Source organism: Erpetoichthys calabaricus, chromosome 8 (assembly GCF_900747795.2).
Source record: "Erpetoichthys calabaricus chromosome 8, fErpCal1.3, whole genome shotgun sequence".
Lineage (NCBI taxonomy): Eukaryota > Metazoa > Chordata > Cladistia > Polypteriformes > Polypteridae > Erpetoichthys > Erpetoichthys calabaricus.
The window spans coordinates 99399439-99420106 of NC_041401.2; the positions used below are offsets into that span (position 1 = coordinate 99399439).

Sequence of the window (20668 nt, forward strand, 5' to 3'; positions counted from 1 at the left end):
ATTATTATACAGCAAACACCCAATTTGTAATCGGTACTAATGTCTTGTATTAAATACAGTTTTCTTTATAATACATATTCAGGTGTAGAGTTTGTTTCTTTTATAGGGAGAGATATGAACTCTGAGCTACACTACTGTATGTGGAAAAGACATAGCCTGTCTCACAAAACCCATTCTTGTTTCATAGGATAAAGGCAGTCTTGGGAAGTTTACAGTCGCATCTTCCTGTCCTGTCAGATAGTGAAAAGGAAATGAGTAAAGAGCTGAAGACAATAAATGATCATTTACGGCATCTTGACAATGGAATCAAACAGGTATTCTGGGCTGGGCTTGCTTTTAATTCTTCATTCCTCTGATCTAATTCAGTCACACTTGTAATGTTCTGTGGAATTCTACACAATAAACAACGCTAACAGTTTAGTTCTTTATGGAAACCTAAACAGGGTTACACCAACTAATACTGCACTTTATTCAAGAAAACCATGCAAATCGGTTTATGTGTGCTCTCACTGTTATTACAGCCAAAATAAAACCAGTTATTAGAACTGCAATACAAAAATGTTTCAAGCTTGTACTGCACTGAAGGGAAAGAAGAGAAGTTAGTTTTTTAGCTCAGAGTTACTCAAAACAAGGTGATTCTGTGTGCTGGCCAATTGGTAGCATGTAAGATGTGCACTGGCTTCCCGGAATAGGAGGATGACCCCTTATGTGGGGGGGAATGTGATATTTCAGCCTATGTACATGTAAATAGTTGCATCAGAATTTCCCTACATGTATGCAAGTTCGAGGAAAACAAGCTTGGGCATTGGAGGAGCATCATGTATTCAATAAAGGTAATGTTGCATTCAGTTTTCTACATGATAATGGGATATTCTTCCATTGTATTTGTTTATACAGTTTTCAGTCTACGCTGTGTCACCTAATTAACTAAATGTCTACTTAAGAGAACCTGAAATGCACAGAAAAACATGACCTTGGGACCATTAGAGGTATGCTTCCCACAAGAATAAGACATGTTATTGAAGTGTTTAAAATTATGAAGGAAATTAGTACGGTGGATTGAGATCGTTACTTTAACCTCCCAAGCATAACTTGGATTGTAAAAACAGTGCTAAAAGTATTAATCCCAAATGTCACTCAGGCAACTGTATAGGTGCGTCTCACGTGTTAGACCCGAGGATTACTCAGGCTGTAAAAGTGCCAACAGCGTTAATGCCAAGCATTACTCGGGCAACAGTATATAAGCATGCCTTGTGTAAACATTAGGCCCAAGCGTTACCTTGGTAACAGTGTAGGCTTGTCTTTATAACACTAGTCATTTAGCCTGTTACAATAACGGGCGCTAGAACAGTAGTGCATAAACATTAGTAGGAACAGTCTATATTAAATGGCAAGGGACTTTGCCCTCATTCTTTTTGTTGGTCGTATTTTTCTTTCAGCCTTTCTTTTGTTGATGTTGATACTGGCTTGTATGTGGCTGTAATATGAGTCACTGTATTGTGTACCTTTAATTTCCTCTCGCAGTAATACTGATTTGTATTTCTGTAAAACGCCTGTAACTTTCTCTGACAGTAATATCGCGCATCGCACCGTGCCCCGCGCATGCGCACTTCACCAGAAGACACACACACACACGAACACCTGGACGCACACAGGGATTTTATTAAAGAGGATAATGCCGTTTTTGTAAGAAACATTTTTCAGCAGCCCAGTTGTTGAACTCTCCGGACAGTGATACAAGAAGTGAAGTAGAGGAGCCTCTCATCAGCAGAGATGACCAAGCGAGTCTGACATCAGGCAGTCATGACTTTGAAAGTGACGCTTGTGTTTGGATTAATTTTGAGTCTACATCAAATAAAGCAGCATCACATCATTTTGATTTTGTGGGGCAGCCAGGAATAAAAGTGAACATTGACAGCCAAGATCCACTTACTTACTTGAAGTTATTACTTTATGATGACGCAATTGAAAGAATTGTTGTTGAGACAAACAGTTATTCTGAACAATGTCGGGTAAATGACCATACACCTAAGCAGTTTTCCCATTAAAGCATTATTATTCATTTCATATTTATTATAATTATACATTATTTGTATGATGATTGTACTTATAACATTTCTGACTGTTTTAGATAGTACATACAATATTAGTATTATTATTATTATTTGCATCATTATACCTTTTGCACTTTTTTGTACTTTTAGTGTTTTGCGCGTTTTCACAGAAGAAAGATTATCTTTGATAAAAGAGTAATTTTTCAAGCCAAAAAATGCAACGCTTTTTACTTGTTTTTTGAAGAAAAAATATAACGCTAAGTAGGTTAAAAAGAGCTCATCAAGAACATGGGGACACAGTTGAAAGCTTGTTAAGGGTAACTTTTGCACAAACATAAGGAAGTTTTTCTTTGCACAGACAACCATAGATGCTTGGAACGTTTTTTTTTTTAAGGACTAAGGAAAACTAGACTTGATTTTATTTTTGAAGAATTATGGTAAGTGGGTAGGGCTGGTGAGCTTTGGGCCTGTTATCTTCTCGATTGTTCTAATGTTGATTGTACTTTTTTATGACTGCTTAAAGAAATACAATTGTATTGGTTAGTAAGAATGACAATAAAAATTCTGAGATGTAATGGCTTTTTTGCTGCTAGGTAAAAATGAAAAAAGAATACCAAGATAAAGAAATGAAAAAGCGAAATTCTCCAAAAACTAACCTGGTCCTTAGTGCCCACCAGAAGAAGTGTGTCCACAGCATTCTTAAAGAAGAGTGAGTACCACCCAGCTCCCGAGCTCAATCATTGTCTTGTCTTTATTACATATAAAGTGGGTGATGGTTTATCGTGCAAGTACAAGGGCTGGCATTGCTGCCATACAGCTATGAGTGAATGTCATTCTGCTGCTGTCAAATGCATGGATGATACAGTAGTTGGAGAGATCAGTTGATAAACTTGAGCTGACGTGACTGTGTGTGCGTACTGAAGCAGACTGTGGGCCCATTCAGAGCTAGTTTGTACCATTTAGTTTCTATATGAGCTGTACCAGAAAAGGTAGGTTTGGAAAATCAGTCCTATGATATTTGTGGGCAGATAATCTTATTGTTAACAAATTGTATTATAGGAGTAACAATATCAAGCAAAGTTTTATATATATATATATATATATATATATATTTTTTTTATTTTTTTTCCCCCTTTCTTTAGCGGTGAGCACATAGCTGATATGATGAAGCAAATCAAAGACATCAAGAACCAACACAACTTTTGAAAAGAGCAATCTCATACCATCTGTACATCCGCAGTCAAGTATTCCAGGCATTGTTACCCTTTCCTTTTGTATTGTGTCTCAGAAATGTTTGCAGATATCTTTCTTTGTCGTAAACTATTCAGATTAATAAAATGGATGCACTTATTTTAATCACATATATGTGCTTGCTTGAGAAGGGTAAATAAGTGATGCATCTACTTAACATTATTATCACTGCTTGATTATCATTTGTGTCAGAAATGTTTCAAATGCAGTAGTTTTTTGCCTTTTCGGAGTACGATTGACCAACAATTACGGCAGAAACTGGATTTTCTATTTTTGGATTCTGTCACACATTCTGTTGTTCTGATGCAGGTCTAAAAGAATGCGTTTCATTGCTAGCAAGGATACAAGCTAAGTATTCTATTGGCTAAAATGAGTAAAAGATCACACAAGTACAGATGGGAAATATTTAAGAGATTAATTTTGTAATATTTTATACTACTGAATAATACTACTGAAAATGTATCAAGTATATTTTTTAAAATGACAGCTGCATATTTAATTTTTGGTTACACTGTTAATAACTTTGTATTTATACTTGTCAACAGAATAAACAACATGCCATCTCATTTATCAGATCCAAAAGGTGATGGACTGCAGGCTTTTTTTTTTTTTTTTAAATCACCTTATTTTGTGTAATCTCAAATTCTGTGGGCCTTAGTGAAGTGCAAGCTCTTTACTAGCCAAACTTCCAACTTCAAACTGTGCTCTGGTTGTTCTTTCATTACATACCGAGTGCAAATCATACCACAGCATGGTATTAGACATTACTACGTTATTTCCATTTTATTTACATCTTGGTTATGAAACAATGACATACCTATATCATAGCACAGGCTGGAATTTTACAGAAGCAGCATAGTCACCAAAATGTCACCTGCACCCCCATGTCACAGTATGAGTTAGTGTACCCGTGCCAGCAGTGTGTTCTTGTAAATGCATAACTTGTTGCCTGCACTCCCTGTCAGCTGAGGTGAAAGACAGAAACCCTTTGCAGTTGCACAGTGTGACTGTAGAACGCCGACTGCTCCTCAGATTTGTGTTTTTTTTTTTTTTTTTTTTGGAACGGATTTATTATGGAGTCTGACTACTAGAATTGACCGTGTTCATTCTGTGTGCATTTTTAAACCTGTGACTTTTACTAAAAAAAAAAAAAACTTTTCTAAATTTAAACAACACTTTAATATAAAAGCCTAATACTGTTGCTAGCATTAATGTTGACGCGCCATCTCCAGTAATATGAGACATTGTAATCTAGGACGCAGTGGTAAAGCTTCCTCCACGCCATACTGCTCCAGGAAATTTTAAATAAGGAAACCACAGCAATTCCCAAAAATAAATGCTCATCGCTCTTTGATTAGCACAGTCTGAATTACCCAATGATATTGTGTATTCCATCTTAGAAAGTGCTGCTTTAAACATCCAGGAGCCAACTCTGAATTGGGATCTTCTCCCATAGCTTTGAGTTCTTAGTTAGCTGTTAACAGCTCAGACTTTTCTGCTTAATTTCATTTTGCTCAAAGCCATGATTAGTGGCTGGAATGAAGATGTGTAGTCATCAAGTGAACACCCCGATTATATTGGCAAGATTTATAAATCAGTGAGTTAAGCGGGAGGTATTGGATTTATTGATCTGTTCTATGAGGGCTGGGGCTGCCTGGACCCTGTGATCTCGAACTGGCAGCGGTTGGATGGGTATTTCAATATGTAGAGTGCCCAGTGGCAAGGTTGGGGACCATTCAAAAATGTCTTCACTGCATTAATACAGCTGTTCTCCCATCAGACATTTTACCTAACAACTTTTAAACTTTGGGGACAGATTCTCCAGTGTGTTACCCACTTGAAGCACTTGCTATAAGTCCTTGACCGGTTCTCCATTTGTCTTGAGAAGCTCCACTTGGTTATACTGGGATAGAAACTGAGCAGCAGAATAAACTTTGCTCACATGGTTATAAACCAGTAAACGGCCATAATGCTATGAAAATATTAACCTGCACCTCATTTTTACTCTGCTGTAACAGCCCATTTCAAAAGTCACAATTTTAGTATGTTAGTAAGACAGAGTACCCACGTTAAAGAATGCAGAAGAATGTAAATTACATATTTCATCATCAGTGGAAGCCACCACCTCTTATAACTTCAAACTAAAATGTTGATGTTTGCCTGTCATGGAGAAGCAGGTTTCATTTTATTGTGGATTTTGAAATTGATGTGAGGGGGACAGCTGGGGAATGTGAAGAATCATCAGAAAGGCTCCAGCTGATAACTTCTGTCCATTTAAATCACTAATATTTTTTGCACCAAGAAGTTTAAAACCACCACTCACTCCTCTGTCTCGGTGGCTCATGGCGGAATGGCCTTATTTCGTTCTTATTACCAAATAATCTCACCCAACTGCTCACTGCCTTATCAAGACGTACATCCTGTTAAGAAAACTCATTCCTGCTTTATGGTTTCCTCTTCCTACATCAGTTTTAGGGGATGCTTTTTGTGTGCACAATCTGGGTGGAGGGTCTGATTCATCATAAAACAGACCTGATAAACTGATACGGCAGCCACATTTCTGAATGTGTTCTCTGGGCAACATCGTTGCCTGGGTGTTTGTACAGAGACTCACCACAAACAGTTGACTAGGAGGAAAGAAAATGTGTGCTGTCATTGGCCATACTAATACTGCAACATCATAAATCTCCTAGCTAACCACATTTCAGCATCACAGTTCAAGAATGCAGGTCAAGCTTAAGACTTAGAACTTTAAGACCAATTCATCAAAAGACTGACATTTTTTTTAAATACATTCACTGGTCACTTGAGATGGCAACAGTGGAAAGAAAGTAAATGGCTGGGAAAGGACTGATGCCTCAATTCACTTGATGAATTCTACAACTGGAGTTTTTTATTTTTAAAAAGTCAACAAGATTCATTTCCCCACGTCTAGAACTCAAACAGAAGTTAACTTGGACTTCAGAAAAAGCATGTGGGGTCAGGGTACCTACAGCGGATTCAGAAGGTTTTCAGACCCCCTCACTTCCTGCACACTTTGTGTTTTAGATTTAACTTTAAAATGTTTGTCATTTTGCACACCAATCCACACTCAACCTAAAATTATTTTTAGAGGGGTTTGCAAACTTAATAAAAATATAAAACTGAAATTTCTCATTCCTGTAAGTATTCAGACCCTTTGCCATTGCATTCCAAATTGTGCTCAGGTGCATCACATTTGATTCAGTGATCCTTGAGATGTTCCCATAACTTGGCTGGAGTCCACCTGTAGGAAACTAACTTGACTGGCCATAGCTTAGAATGGTACACCCCTGTGGATAGAAGGCCCCAACATTCACACTACCTGCCAGGACAAAAAGCAAGATAGGAAGTCCAAGGAATTCTCTGTAGACCTCCACAATGTAGTGAGGCAAGGATACAAAACCATTTCTAAAGCTGTGAAGGTTCTCTGGAGCACAGCGGCCTCAACAATTGTGAAATGGAAGAAGTATGGAACCTTCCTAGAGTTGGGCATCAAGCCAAACTGAGTAAATGGGCAAAAAGACCTTAGTTAGGGAGGTGACCAAGAAGCCAGTGGTGAGAGGGGGTGAAGCTGTAAAAAAAAACAACCATCTCAGAAGTACTCCATCAATCTGATATTTATAGCAGAGTGGCTAGACTGAAGCCAGGGTTTAGTAAAAGGCATAAGACAGCCTTTTTTAAGAACTCTGGTTGAAGGTGACAAAAATAGACTATTTTGGGTTGAACTCAAAGTGCTATGTGTGGCGAAACCATGCACTACTCATCACCTGTATAATACAGTAAAGCAGCATCACACTATGGAAGTGCTTTTCAGAACCAGGTACAGGGAGACAGGAGGGAAGGACAAATGCAGCCAAATACACAGAGGTCCTCAAAGAAAACCTCAAAAGTGCTTGGAAATCTCACACTGGGGCAACAGTTCAGCAGGACGGCGACTTGAAGCATCCAGCAAAGACAATGTTGGAATGGCTTCGGGTTAAGGCTCCGACCATCTTTGAGTGGCCCAGCCGTAAGAACACCTGTGGAGACACCTGAACATGGCAGTTTACAGACACGTTAATACAGCTTGAGTGGATCTGCTTAGAAGAATGGGGGGGTTTGAAAAACTGCACAAAAAACTTAGCTCAGATGTGCAAAGGTTGAAGAGACTTAGACACTTACCCAAGAAGACTGGAACCTGGAATTGCTGTCTGAATACTTAATGCATATAAATGAGAGATTTACGTTTTTGAATTTTAATACAAATTTTGCAAACCATTCTGAAAACCTTGTCATTATTATGTGTTGAGTGTAAATTGATGGGCAAAAATGACTTAACTTCTCCATTTAAAACAAATCTACAACACAAAATGCAGCACATGAATGTGTTTGAATACTTTCTGAATCCACTGTGCGCTCACCATGGATATCAAAAGTTGAAGATTTAGTGTTTGAAATCCTGTCATGGACTTCATAATAAAACATCATAATAAACGAAGTGGAGGATCACGGCCAAGACAAGCAGAGCAAGCTCGAGTGCACAAAGATGCCTGAATGTCTGGCTTACACCACCTGTGTGTTTTATATTTACAGTTAGGTCCATAAATATTTGGACAGAGACAACTTTTTTCTAATTTTGGTTCTGTACATTACCACAATGAATTTTAAATGAAACAACTCGGATGCAGTTGAAGTGCAGACTTTCAGCTTTAATTCAGTGGGTGAACAAAACGATTGCATAAAAATGTGAGGCAACTAAAGCATTTTTTGAACACAATCCCTTCATTTCAGGGGCTCAAAAGTAATTTGACTCAAAGGCTATTTCATGGGCAGGTGTGGGCAAGTCCATCGTTATGTCATTATCAATTAAGCAGATAAAAGGCCTGGAGTTTATTTGAGGTGTGGTGCTTGCATGTGGAAGATTTTGCTGTGAACAGACAACATGCGGTCAAAAGAGCTCTCCATGCAGGTAAGAAGCCATCCTTAAGCTGCGAAAACAGAAAAAACCCATCCGAGAAATTGCTACAATATTACGAGTGGCAAAATCTACAGTTTGGTGCATCCTGAGAAAAAAAGCAAGCACTGGTGAACTCAGCAACGCAAAAAGACCTGGACGTCCACGGAAGACAACAGTGGTGGATGATCGCAGAATCATTTCCATGGGGAAGAGAAACCCCTTCACAACAGCCAACCAAGTGAACAACACTCTCCAGGGGGTAGGCGTATCGATATCCAAGTCTACCATAAAGAGAAGACTGCATGAAAGTAAATACAGAGGGTGCACTGCAAGGTGCAAGCCACTCATAAGCCTCAAGAATAGAAAGGCTAGATTGGACTTTGCTAAAGAACATCTAAAAAAGCCAGCACAGTTGTGGAAAAACATTCTTTGGACAGATGAAACCAGGATCAACCTCTACCAGAATGATGGCAAGAAAAAGTATGGAGTAGGCGTGGAACAGCTCATTATCCAAAGCATACCACATCATCTGTAAAACACGGTGGAGGCAGTGTGATGGCTTGTGCGTGCATGGCTGCCAGTGGCACTGGGACACTAGTGTTTATTGATGATGTGACACAGGACAGAAGCAGCCTAATTCTGAGGTGTTCAGAGACATACTGTCTACTCAAATCTAGCTAAATGCAGTCAAATTGATTCATGATACAGATGGACAATGACCCAAAACATACAGCCAAAGCAACCCAGGAGTTTATTAAAGCAAAGAAGTGGAAAATTCCTGAATGGCCAAGTCAGTCACCTGATCTTAACCCAATTGAGCATGCATTTCACTTGTTGAAGACTAAACTTCAGACAGAAAGGCCCACAAACAAACAGCAACTGAAAGCCGCTGCAGTAAAGGCCTGGCAGAGCATTAAAAAGGAGGAAACCCAGCATCTGGTGATGTCCATGAGTTCAAGACTTCAGGCTGTCATTGCCAGCAAAGGGTTTTCAACCAAGTATTAGAAATGAACATTTTATTTCCAGTTATTTAATTTGTCCAATTACTTTTGAGCCCCTGAAATGAAGGAATTGTGTTAAAAAAATGCTTTCGTTGCCTCACATTTTTATGCAATCGTTTTGTTCACCCCACTGAATTAAAGCTGAAAGTCTGCACTTCAACTGCATCTGAGTTGTTTCATTTAAAATTCATTGTGGTAATGTACAGAACCAAAATTAGAAAAAAGTTGTCTCTGTCCAAATATTTATGGACCTAGCTGTATCTATCTGAATAAAGTGTGGCTGGTGAATGCCAAAGTGGACAAGCAGAAACCTTTACTGTTACATATGTGACGGATGGAGACCAGTGCCACTACCTGGCCAGGATGTCTCCGTAATGGAAGGACAGGGGGAGATGGCTTATGAAGGGTGCTATCCCCCCCAAATTGGTACTTGGGTACCCCACAGGTTGCAAAGGCGTCTCGGATTCCCACAGGGCTGTATGGGACTTGCAGTTTGTCAGCTCAGCCCTGCTGGGTGCCATGGATGCTGCAGGTGCAGCTTAAAAAGAAGCAAGCTGCTCATAGAGAGAAGCCAGAATAAGGGAGGAAGAAGGACAAGGAGTAGAGGCAGAAGGACTGAGAATATTTACTATGCAAATGTGCCTTACACACATTTAAACATGGTATGAATGCTTTATATCTGTACATTAGTATACATGTATTAATATACAAGGTTTTCATCACAGTGAATTAGGTATATTCACTCGTCTTAGTGCTATAATAGATTAGAAACTGTAAAGTTAAAGGTTAACAAAATATATACCGTATTGCTTTCTCTCCCTTAGTTTTTGGTGTCCCTGCATTTCACTTCGCAGAATGTTACGATGGACATGTTAAATGCCCCCCAACCCCAAAAAAATAAGAAGCAGTGACAAACCTTTCTGAAGCGGGGAATACACCATCCAAGTATATTTTCTTACTTTCAGGTCTCCATATGTGTTTCAGCTCTACACTGTCCACACAACAGCACAGAAGCATTCAAGCCAGGAAAATCATTATAATGTAATTTATTAAGGGACGCACTTATAAGATGGTCAGTTTTAAAGACTCATATACAACTTGAACTGACAAGATGACAGAGACCCTTGAAGTGGAAATCACTACAAAGTATCTACAGGACTGTAGGCTGTTAGCCGATGCAGCAAGCTGAACCCTTACTGGGACAAGATGTGATCTGACAATTAACCAGTACATTAACAGATTTTCTGCCTTGAGATCAGAACAAAACAATAAAGTCGGGAAAGCAGCCATCCTTGAGGGAGTTAAGACCTGTGCTGACCTCAGATTAGACCAAGCTGGACAATTCAGCAGCATTACCCGTATTAGGCACTGACTGGAAGGAGAAAAGCAGCACTGCTGAGAAACAGAATAAAACGACAACGATATCCCAGACAGGACAGGGCATTCTCTTCTTCTTAACATTGTCTTCATCCTCACTATGCTGAGAAACTAGAAGAAGTTGTGTACACAGTCTCAAGTCTTTACTAAACCCATTACACCCCTCAAGACAATCAGCAGTGCCTTAGTATGGCGCACATGGATCTTCAAATACCAGATGGACTGTGCTATTTAAGCAAGATGGTGAGGGGAAGTTAATGGTATACTACTTAAAATGATTCAGAGGAAGTCCTCAATGAAATGTAATTGATGTTTACACTTAAAAGGAGGATAAAAAAAAAGTTTAGTTATCTTTTACAAGTCTTCTGTTAAAAAAGGACTTCATCCTAAACAGTTCCGATATTCCGATCTCTAAGCCAGTCAAATTATCCTTGTAAGGGGAACAAGCTCCTCAAACAAATCATCACCTCCTGGAAAAGACTGGGATGGAAGCAAAGAGCTACGCATCTGCTTGAAAACATGCTAAAATAGGTCAAAGTAAGAATTAAAAGAGCCCATGTCTAACTCCCATCTACATGGAGGCGGCTGCATTTATCATACTGGCCCTTCTGTAGTGTCTCTCAGTGTCAGAAAGCCTCCATTCTCTCTTCATACAGCACCTTTCCTGTGCATGGTTTTTCTTCCTGTCTAGTTATTGTTATTTCAAACATGTCCCCCCCCCCCCCCCCCCCTCCAGACACAAACTGTACATCTTAGTGTAATCCCTCCTGTATGCTAAGGAGTAAAATAACATTTCATGGAAAAACCAAGACAGCAAAAGAAAGAAAGAACGAAACAAAGGCAAGAATAGAGAATCCAGGGAACAAGAGCCCACTCCCTAACGTGATCCCCTGCATCCACTATCATGTTTCAGGCAATTGGTTGATATCTGTTAAATTGGTTTCATTAAGAATCACCCGAATCTGGTCTAGGGAGTCGGCCTGTCGAATTCGCTCCAACTGGACCTAAAAGGGGAAGGAAAAGTGAAATACTTCATTAGAGTCTGAACTTCACAAGTGGAACGGAAGTCTCAACAAATGGTCATCACGACAGGATATCACCTTACCTGCAACGTCTGAGAAAGTTTAACAAAGTCTCTCTGGACCTGCTCACTAACATCCAGTTCTGTCTGCAGCCGCTGTGCTTTATCTTTTTCTTCATAAACTTGATTTTCAAAGTTGGTCTGTAATTAGACAGAAGTGCAGCTAGCAGTAAGCAGTCATGGAAGCATGTATCAACTATAATCTACACTAAAATTGTTCTGTGGAAAAGCACTCCACAAAATGTAAAGCGTGCCTCCTGCCTGCCAGTGCTCCTTTCTACAAGAAGATATTGGTAAAGAATGACCTGAATCTCAATGTGCAGGTTTACAGCTGTAAATATGCAAAACAAAACACTACTTTTATATTGCATGTTTCATAATGATCAGTATGAATAAAGTGCATTACTACATCAGCAGATAACAACAGTAGAAATCTACAGTGAAGGCGTTTCAAACTCATACTTCATTCACTTTGTTCCGAATGAAAGGATAACTTGTTACTTTGTATTGGTTTCTAGGTAGTTTGCTTGTGTTTGAAAACTGCAAATTTACAAGTGAACTAAACACATCAATAAATACCCTGCAGGTGTCTCATGGAATTCTTTCATATATACAATAGTTATAAATAATCCTCTTTAATAAAATCCCTGTGTGCGTCCAGGTGTCCGTGTGTGTGTGTCTTCTGGTGAAGTGCGCATGCACGATATTACTGTCAGAGAAAGTTAGAGGCGTTTTACGGAAATACAAACCAGTATTACTGCGAGAGGAAATTAAAGGTACACAATACAGTGACGCATATTACAGCCACAAACAAGCCAGTATTACTGTCAGAGGAGATTAAAGGCATATTACCGACGCGCACGCCTGTATTACAGGCAGAGAAAATTAAAGGTATATTACGGACGTACAAGCCAGCAGACGTACAAGACGGTATCCTTCAATAAGGGCGCGCACAAAAAGGCGAGCCTCAAAAGGGCGGCCTCAGTTGGGCGCAGTGAATAAAGGCGCGCGTAAATAAAGATCTGCACTTTTGTTGCTCTTCACAAATTCCAGAGCCATTTGAAATAAATTATCTACGAACGCCTTTATTCGCCGCGCTCAACTGAGGTCGCCCTTTTGAAGCTCGCCTTTTTGTGCGCGCCCTTATTGAATAGAGCCGTACAAGACAGTATTACTGTCACAGAAAATTAAAGACACACAATACACAGCGGCAGCCCACGAAGTAAACATCAACAAAAGAAAGGCTGAAAGAAAGAAAAATACGACCAACAAAAAGAATGAGGTCAAAGTCCCTTGCCATTTAATATAGACTGTTCCTACTAATGTTTATGCACTACTGTTCTAGCGCCCGTTATTGTAACGGGCTAAATGACTAGTAGTTAAATAAATGCATCGCCATCTCTGGATATTGTGCCCATTCTCCTCTAAACATTGGGCCAAGGACTCAAACCTATGTAAAAAAACCTATGTACAAAATGATACCACAATTTCTGCTATGAAAAACAACATTAAAAAAGGGAGAACTATTAAAGATTTTGAAGACCCAGGAAAAAAAAAAAAAAAAAAAAACCTGAGAACCGCCCATAAACCGATCAAATGTGTTTAACTGTAAATCCCAGAAATGTAGGCTTCACAGGTCCAAAGCACTGTGTTGCCTACTCAGAAATGATCTCAGAAGGAACCCATTCCTACAACTTCATTAGGTAAGATATCTATACAGTGGGACAAAAAAGTATTTAGTCAGCCACCAATTGTGCAAGTTCTCCCACTTAAAAAGATGAGAGAGGCCTGTAATTTTCATCATAGGTATACCTCAACTATGAGAGACAAAATGAGAAAAAAAAATCCAGAAAATCACATTGTCTTATTTTTGAAGAATTTATTTGCAAATTATGGTGGAAAAAAAGTATTTGGTCAATAACAAAAGTTCATCTCAATACTTTGTTATATACCCTTTGTTGGCAATGACAGAGGTCAAACATTTTCTGTAAGTCTTCACAAGGTTTTCACACACTGTTGCTGGTATTTTGGCCCATTCCTCCATGCAGATCTCCTCTAGAGCAGTGATGTTTTGGGGCTGTCGCTGGGTGCCAGTCCGTGTGACTTTCAACTCCCTCCAAAGATTTTCTATGGGGTTGAGATCTGGAGACTGGCTAGGCCACTCCAGGACCTTGAAATGCTTCTTACGAAGCCACTCCTTCGTTACCCGGGCGGTGTGTTTGGGATCATTGTCATGCTGAAAGACCCAGCCACGTTTCATCTTCAGTGCCCTTGCTGATGGAAGGAGGTTTTCACTCAAAATCTGACAATACATGGCCCCATTCATTCTCTACTTTACACAGATCAGTCGTCCTGGTCCCTTTGCAGAAAAACAGCCCCAAAGAATGATGTTTCCACCCCCACGCTTTACAGTAGGTATGATGTTCTTTGGATTCAACTCAGCATTCTTTCTCCTCCAAACACGCCGAGTAGAGTTTTTTTCATCTGACCATATGACATTCTCCCAATCCTCTTCTGGATCATCCAAATGCTCTCTAGCAAACTTCAGACGGGCCTGCACATGTACTGGCTTAAGCAGGGGGACACGTCTGGCACTGCAGGATTTGAGTCCCTGGCGGCGTAGTGTGTTACTGATGGTAGCCTTTGTTACTTTGGTCCCAGCTCCCTGCAGGTCATTCACTAGGTCCCCCTGTGTGGTTCTGGGATTTTTGCTCACCGTTCTTGTGATCATTTTGACCCCACGGGGTGAGATCTTGCGTGGAGCCCCAGATCGAGGGAGATTATCAGTGGTCTTGTATGTCTTCCATTTTCTAATAATTGCTCCCACAGTTGATTTCTTCACACCAAGCTGCTTACCTATTGCAGATTCAGTCTTCCCTGCCTGGTGCAGGTCTACAATTTTGTTTCTGGTGTCCTTTGACAGCTCTTTGGTCTTGGCCATAGTGGAGTTTGGAGTGTGACTGTTTGAGGTTGTGGACATGTGTCTTTTATATTGATAACGAGTTCAAACAGGTGCCATTAATACAGGTAACGAGTGGAGGACAGAGGAGCCTCTTACAGAAGAAGTTACAGGTCTGTGAGAGCCAGAAATCTTGCTTGTTTGTAGGTGACCAAATACATATTTTCCACCATAATTTGCAAATAAATTCTTTAAAAATCAGACAATGTGATTTTCTGAATTTTTTTTCTCATTTTGCCTCTTATAGTTGAGGTATACCTATGATGAAAATTACAGGCCTCTCTCATCTTTTTAAGTGGGAGAACTTGCACAATTGGTGGCTGACTAAATACTTTTTTGCCCCACTTTATAACATTATGTTTTAAATCAAGTGCCATGGAAAGACAAAAAATAACACATCTGGAGAAAAGCACTTCAAGTACTGAAACAAAGGACCATCCTGCTAACCATTCATTAAGCACTGGGGTAGTAGATATGTTGTGCTTTGGGTTGGTCAGTCAGTGAATCGTATAGGCATTATTTTCTACAGGGATGAATTATTGAATTTAATTAAATACAGAGTGGCTTTATAGATGTCTTTAAGGGATGTTTGAAGTAAGGTGGAGTGGTAATGTGTGTGTTAGGTTGAGTTTATATCTGAACCTGCTTACCCTCTTCTACTGAGCAGGATGCTATCGTGACATACCAAGAATACAAGATCAGTACGGTAAATCTAACCTGTCTTAAAACTGTCTAATCCCAATTTATGTTCCCTTACTACTGCATGAACAATTCAGTGCTGGGTGAAATCTGCTTCATAATGAAAGGAAGAGACGATCAAAACACAACGTTATTACGAATGATTAGAAGCCATAAGCCAGCTATCCATTCTGACATCACTTGTTTCAAACCCAAACAACTAGAATGTTCCATGACTCTGCTTTCACCATCTGCACTCACAATTACAATTATGCATTACAATTATGTAGACATCATTATCTTGGATTGTATGTTGCAAAGATATGTTAACATTAAAAAAACACTTTCAGTAACTTAAGCTGATGTCACTTTACATCACTTGCTAATGTTGCTGCTGAGGTATATCACTTTCCTATCACCAAAATACAACAAGCTTGTCCCTTTTTCTTGTAGCCAATAACGTGCTGCATGACAGAGCCGCCCCTTTTTTCTGCCCATTCTGTTGTGGTATGTAAAATACGTGATATCAAACCCTCAAAATATGTGATATCAAACCCTCAAAATATGTGATATCAAACCCTCAAGTCCCTCTTGTGTTTGCAAGGTCCAAAACATCTGCATTGCATATCCCTCTTTACTGCGTTATATGCATTGCACACACAGAGTTTGCCTTACAAATTGAGACAAAAATCAAACCTGAAGATCACTGGAAAAGTTCTGTAATGTGACATGGCCTTTAGTTCTTTAAGTGGCCTAGTAACAAGTGCACAAAATTTTAAAACCACAAGAGTGCTGATTCAACCACTGCCAGACTCAGTGTGACTTTGATCAAGTTACTAATGCTACCCATACTTCAATAGTACAAAAAGAAATAAAAAACATCCTACTGTAGAAATTTCCTTTTAAAGTCTCTTTAGAATGGTGCTTATTACAAACATGTACTACATACAATAAAGAATTCAGGTTTCACATGTTACTCTAAGCACATTGTGAATACTTGTGTAATTTAGCCCCATTTCACTCTGTCAGGATATAAAATAAATTATATCAGTGTGATTTAATGTTCACGTCTCCAGTAAAACATACCTACTTACCCTAACAACAAACCAGATATCCAGCAGTACAAAGTAAGTGTTTGACTCACCCTGGCTGTTGTTTCTTTCTTCAGCTGCTCCTCCAGATTACTCCTCAAAGTCTGAAGATTTTCCAGATGCTGAGTCTTCTCCGTCAATCTGGACACCAGCTGCAGGATAAAACAAGGCCATGTGTCTCTACTCAGCGAACAGCTGCAGTGTAATAACTGAACACCAGTGCAGTTTAGTGCACTGACACCAGCACAGTCTTCTTCATGGTTGACAGAAAGCATTGGAGCATACTCAAGAACATTTCCATTTCCTACAAATGAAATTCCAAATCGACAGAATTGTAACCCATTCAATTTGCTGCATGCTCATCCTCCTGCCTCTCAAAGAGCTGATGCACTATTTAATATCTGGAAAGGCAAGACACATAAAGTACAAACAAATCAACAATCAATTAAAATAGCTATTCAATGGGGGCCTTATTCTATCAACGAAACAAGACAATTTTAAGGATGGGCGTGTATATCCTCCAAAGCCAAAATGATCCTTGGAAAGAATGGCCAGTTATAAAATGAAAACAATCGAATGACTCAAAAATGAAACTGCTGCAGATGCACCGGAAGGTGTATACCTTTAATTGTCTAAAATTAAAGTTTAATCCAGCGGAGAAAACCAAGTGCGAGATAAAGAGATCATAAGAACAATCTAGATGAAAACATGCCACTCAGCCCAACAAAGCTCACCAGTCCTACCAACGTAGTTCTTCCAAAATAACATTAGGTATATTTTAGAAAGTCCCTAAGCTCATACTGTCTACCACACTACTTGGTAGCTTATTCTATGTATCTAAGGTTCACTGTGTAAAGAAAAACTTTCTAATGCTTGTGTGAAATTTACCCTTAACAAGTGTTTCCATGTTCTAGATGAACTCATTTTAAAATATGTCTTGATCCAGCGTATTATTTCCCTTCAAAATTTTAAACACTTCAGTTAAGTCTCCACTTAATCTCCTTTTGTTTAAACTGAAAAGGCTCAGCTCTTTTAATCTTTCCTCATAATTCATCCCCTGTAGCCTTGGTATCAGCTTAGTCACTCTTCTCTGGACTTTATTCGGCACCGCTACAGTGATCCCTCGCTATATCACACTTCGCCTTTCGCGGCATCACTCCATCGCGGATTTTATATGTAAGCATATTTAAATATATATCGCTGATTTTTTGCTGGTTCGCAGATTTCTGCGGACAATGGGTCTTTTAATTTCTGGTACATGCTTCCTCAGTTGGTTTGCCCAGTTGATTTCATACAAGGGACGCTATTGGCAGATGGCTGAGAAGCTACCCAGCTTACTTTTCTCTCTCTCTTGTGCTGACTTTCTCTGATCCTGACGTAGGGGGATTGAGCAGGGGGGCTGTTCGCACACCTAGACGATACGGACGCTCGTCTAAAAATGCTGAAAGGTTATCTTCACGTTGCTATCTTTTGTGCAGCTGCTTCCTGAAACGACATGCTGCACTGTGCTTCGCATACTTAAAAGCTCGAAGGGCACGTATTGATTTTTGATTGAAAAACAAACTCTGTCTCTCTCTATCTCTCTCTCTCTCCCTGCTCCTGACGGAGGGGGTGTGAGCTGCCGCCTTCAACAGCTTTGTGCCGCGGTGCTTCACATACTTAAAAGCCAAACAGCCCTATTGATTTGTTTGCTTTTCTCTATCTATGTGACATTCTGTGCTCCTGACGCGCACTCCTTTGAAGAGGAAGATATGTTTGCATTTTTTTAATTGTGAGATGGAACTGTCATCTCTGTCTTGTCATGGAGCACTGTTTAAACTTTTGAAAAAGAGACAAATGTTTGTTTGCAGTGTTTGAATAACGTTCCTGTCTTTCTACAACCTCCTGTGTTTCTGCGCAAATCTGTGACCCAAGCATGACAATATAAAAATAACCATATAAACATATGGTTTCTACTTCGCGGATTTTCTTATTTCGCGGGTGGCTCTGGAACGCAACCCCCGCGATGGAGGAGGGATTACTGTATTTCCTTTTTGTAGCCAGGAGGCCAAAGCTGTACACAGTACAGGCAGGTGAGGTCTCACCACTGTGTTATAAAGTTTGAGCGTAACCTCCTTGGACTTGTACTCTGCACATTGTGCTATGCAACCTAACATTCTGAACACTGTTAGGCAGTTGACAGTGTAGAGCCCACTACGACTCCTAAATCCTTCTCATAAAGTGCAGTTTCGATTTTCAGGCCTCCCCTTGTGTACTAAAACTTAAAATTTCTACATCCTACATGTGAATACTTTACATTTACTTACATTAAATTTTAAATTTCATCTGCCACAAATCTGCCTTAGCCTGTATGCTGTCCAAGTCCCTCAGCAAAGTGTCAACAGATCCTAGATTATCTACCAATCTGCAAACTTAACTAGCTTGTTACTTATATTAATTCACAAGTCATTTATATATATTAAAAATATCAGAGGTCCTAGCACTGACCCTTATGGAATACCACTCAATATCAGCCAATTCCGATAGGGTTCTTCACACCATAACCCTCTGCCTCATAAGTCTGAGTCAATTTTGCACCCATCCACAAACACCTCAAACTTCTTTAAGTTTGATGTCCAACCTCTCGTGTGGCACCTTATCAAATGCTTTCAGAAAGGCAAGATAAAACCTTGAATTCTGCTCACTATTTACTGTATACTGTAAGAAAGTAAAAGATTATTAAAATATAAAATAAAAAGTAAATATCACTGATATAAACAAATAAAACTTCTCAGTGGAAGCTCACAATGGCTATTAAACACAAAAATAACTTGTTGCTACTATTGTTGTGCTATACATTCATATTGAAATTACTCATGTTTGAGAAAATTCAAAAGAGCTACACTATAGCTTTTTGAATAACATGGGCTTGCAAGTACAATTCCAGTTGTTGTTTTTAGATTTGGTCATTATCTGACTTTTTTTATATTTATTGTTGCGTGCAATTAATACATGGACCTCAATTTTCCACAATCAATGCTCTAAAATAGCTAGCATTTTCAAATAAACAAGAGTTTGATTTACAAAATACATATACGTAAATAGCATGAGACAAATTTAGAAGCAGCATTTTTGTGCTACTGTTATAATCTTTTCTGGTTCAACTATGCAAGCAGATATTTTTTCTAATGCTTCTTTATATTTGTAACATCCATCTAGATTTACCTGTACTAAGCCATTAACTCCATTGTAGGAGCCATTTTCCTAGTTATGTAAGATTCATGAATATTTTACTAGATGACAAAGCATAATCTATGGGAGGTTCCTATAATGCCCATAAGTAAAATTGTATTGGTATATTCTTGCCATTTCCATAGCTTTGACTTAATATTAATCTTCAGTTAGTGACCAGCCTTGCCATGTGTAAGGTGTACAGGGCATAAGGTTTTAAACCGTGCCTAGGGGCCTTCTGAATTTGTAAACATGTAAGAAAATAGCACTTAATTAAGTGCAGAACCATACGCTTATAGTGTACAGAAGAAACAACCAAGAATCTTTAAGTATATAAAAAGTTAAGAACCTTTAAGTACAGAAATAACAAGTTTCTCAAGAAAAGCTACGTTTAGATAAGTTTAATTTTTTTTTACCTTTTATTCAACGTGTGTAACTACTTTTTTCTTTATTCTTGTGTGGATTATTTGCTTTCAACTTTCACTAAGTATTTTTAAAACGAACTTTTGGACTGGCCTTATACTTCGGTGGCTACATCCAAGAAATTAAATTTGTCACCACTTTACATCCATTTACTAAACCTGCTTAGTACAATTTGTTCTGTATTTTACATTAGTTTACATTTATCATTAATCATTTTAAGAATAAGGTGAGGACTGTAATCAGTGACATCATCCACAGAATAACAATGGAAAAAAATCTAATCAGAAAATTTCTATTCCATCCCAATATAATATGGCACTTTAAATTTCATTCAGGGATCTTATTCTGCCGTTAAACTGAAGAAAAAACAAATCCACTCTATGCTGGTTATGGCAAAAAAGACATTCTCATGTCATTTGACTGATAAACAAATAGCACCAGGGGGCATGCGTTTTCATTTACCATGGTATGCTCACCAAGGTGTGGCACCAGCAGGGTGGCCATTAGTCTTACAAAAGCATGATTGTTACATACCAATTTTTAATGATAACACAACAATAGTTTTACTGACAACATGGTGTTTGTC

At 39.0% G+C, this 20668-nt stretch overlaps 3 protein-coding genes across 3 annotated transcripts in view; 2 read left to right on the forward strand and 1 right to left on the reverse strand.

Moving 5' to 3' along the window:
* The window catches only part of nup88 (nucleoporin 88), a 41568-nt gene extending 37697 nt beyond the window's left edge, over positions 1-3871 (forward strand). Inside the window, exons 15-17 of the mRNA XM_028807154.2 lie at positions 188-314; positions 2648-2763; positions 3197-3871. Of these exons, the coding sequence (XP_028662987.1) occupies positions 188-314; positions 2648-2763; positions 3197-3260 (307 nt within the window). The 3' untranslated portion in view covers positions 3261-3871. The remainder of the gene's footprint in view (positions 1-187; positions 315-2647; positions 2764-3196) is intronic.
* Positions 1-20668, forward strand: part of zgc:171740 (uncharacterized protein LOC795694 homolog) — a 317785-nt gene that overhangs the window by 147217 nt on the left and 149900 nt on the right. The gene's annotated exons all lie outside the window — the stretch shown is intronic.
* The window catches only part of rabep1 (rabaptin, RAB GTPase binding effector protein 1), a 66537-nt gene continuing 56162 nt past the window's right edge, over positions 10294-20668 (reverse strand). Inside the window, exons 16-18 of the mRNA XM_051930783.1 lie at positions 16503-16601; positions 11746-11862; positions 10294-11644 (exon numbers count right to left, since the gene is read on the reverse strand). Of these exons, the coding sequence (XP_051786743.1) occupies positions 11543-11644; positions 11746-11862; positions 16503-16601 (318 nt within the window). The 3' untranslated portion in view covers positions 10294-11542. The remainder of the gene's footprint in view (positions 11645-11745; positions 11863-16502; positions 16602-20668) is intronic.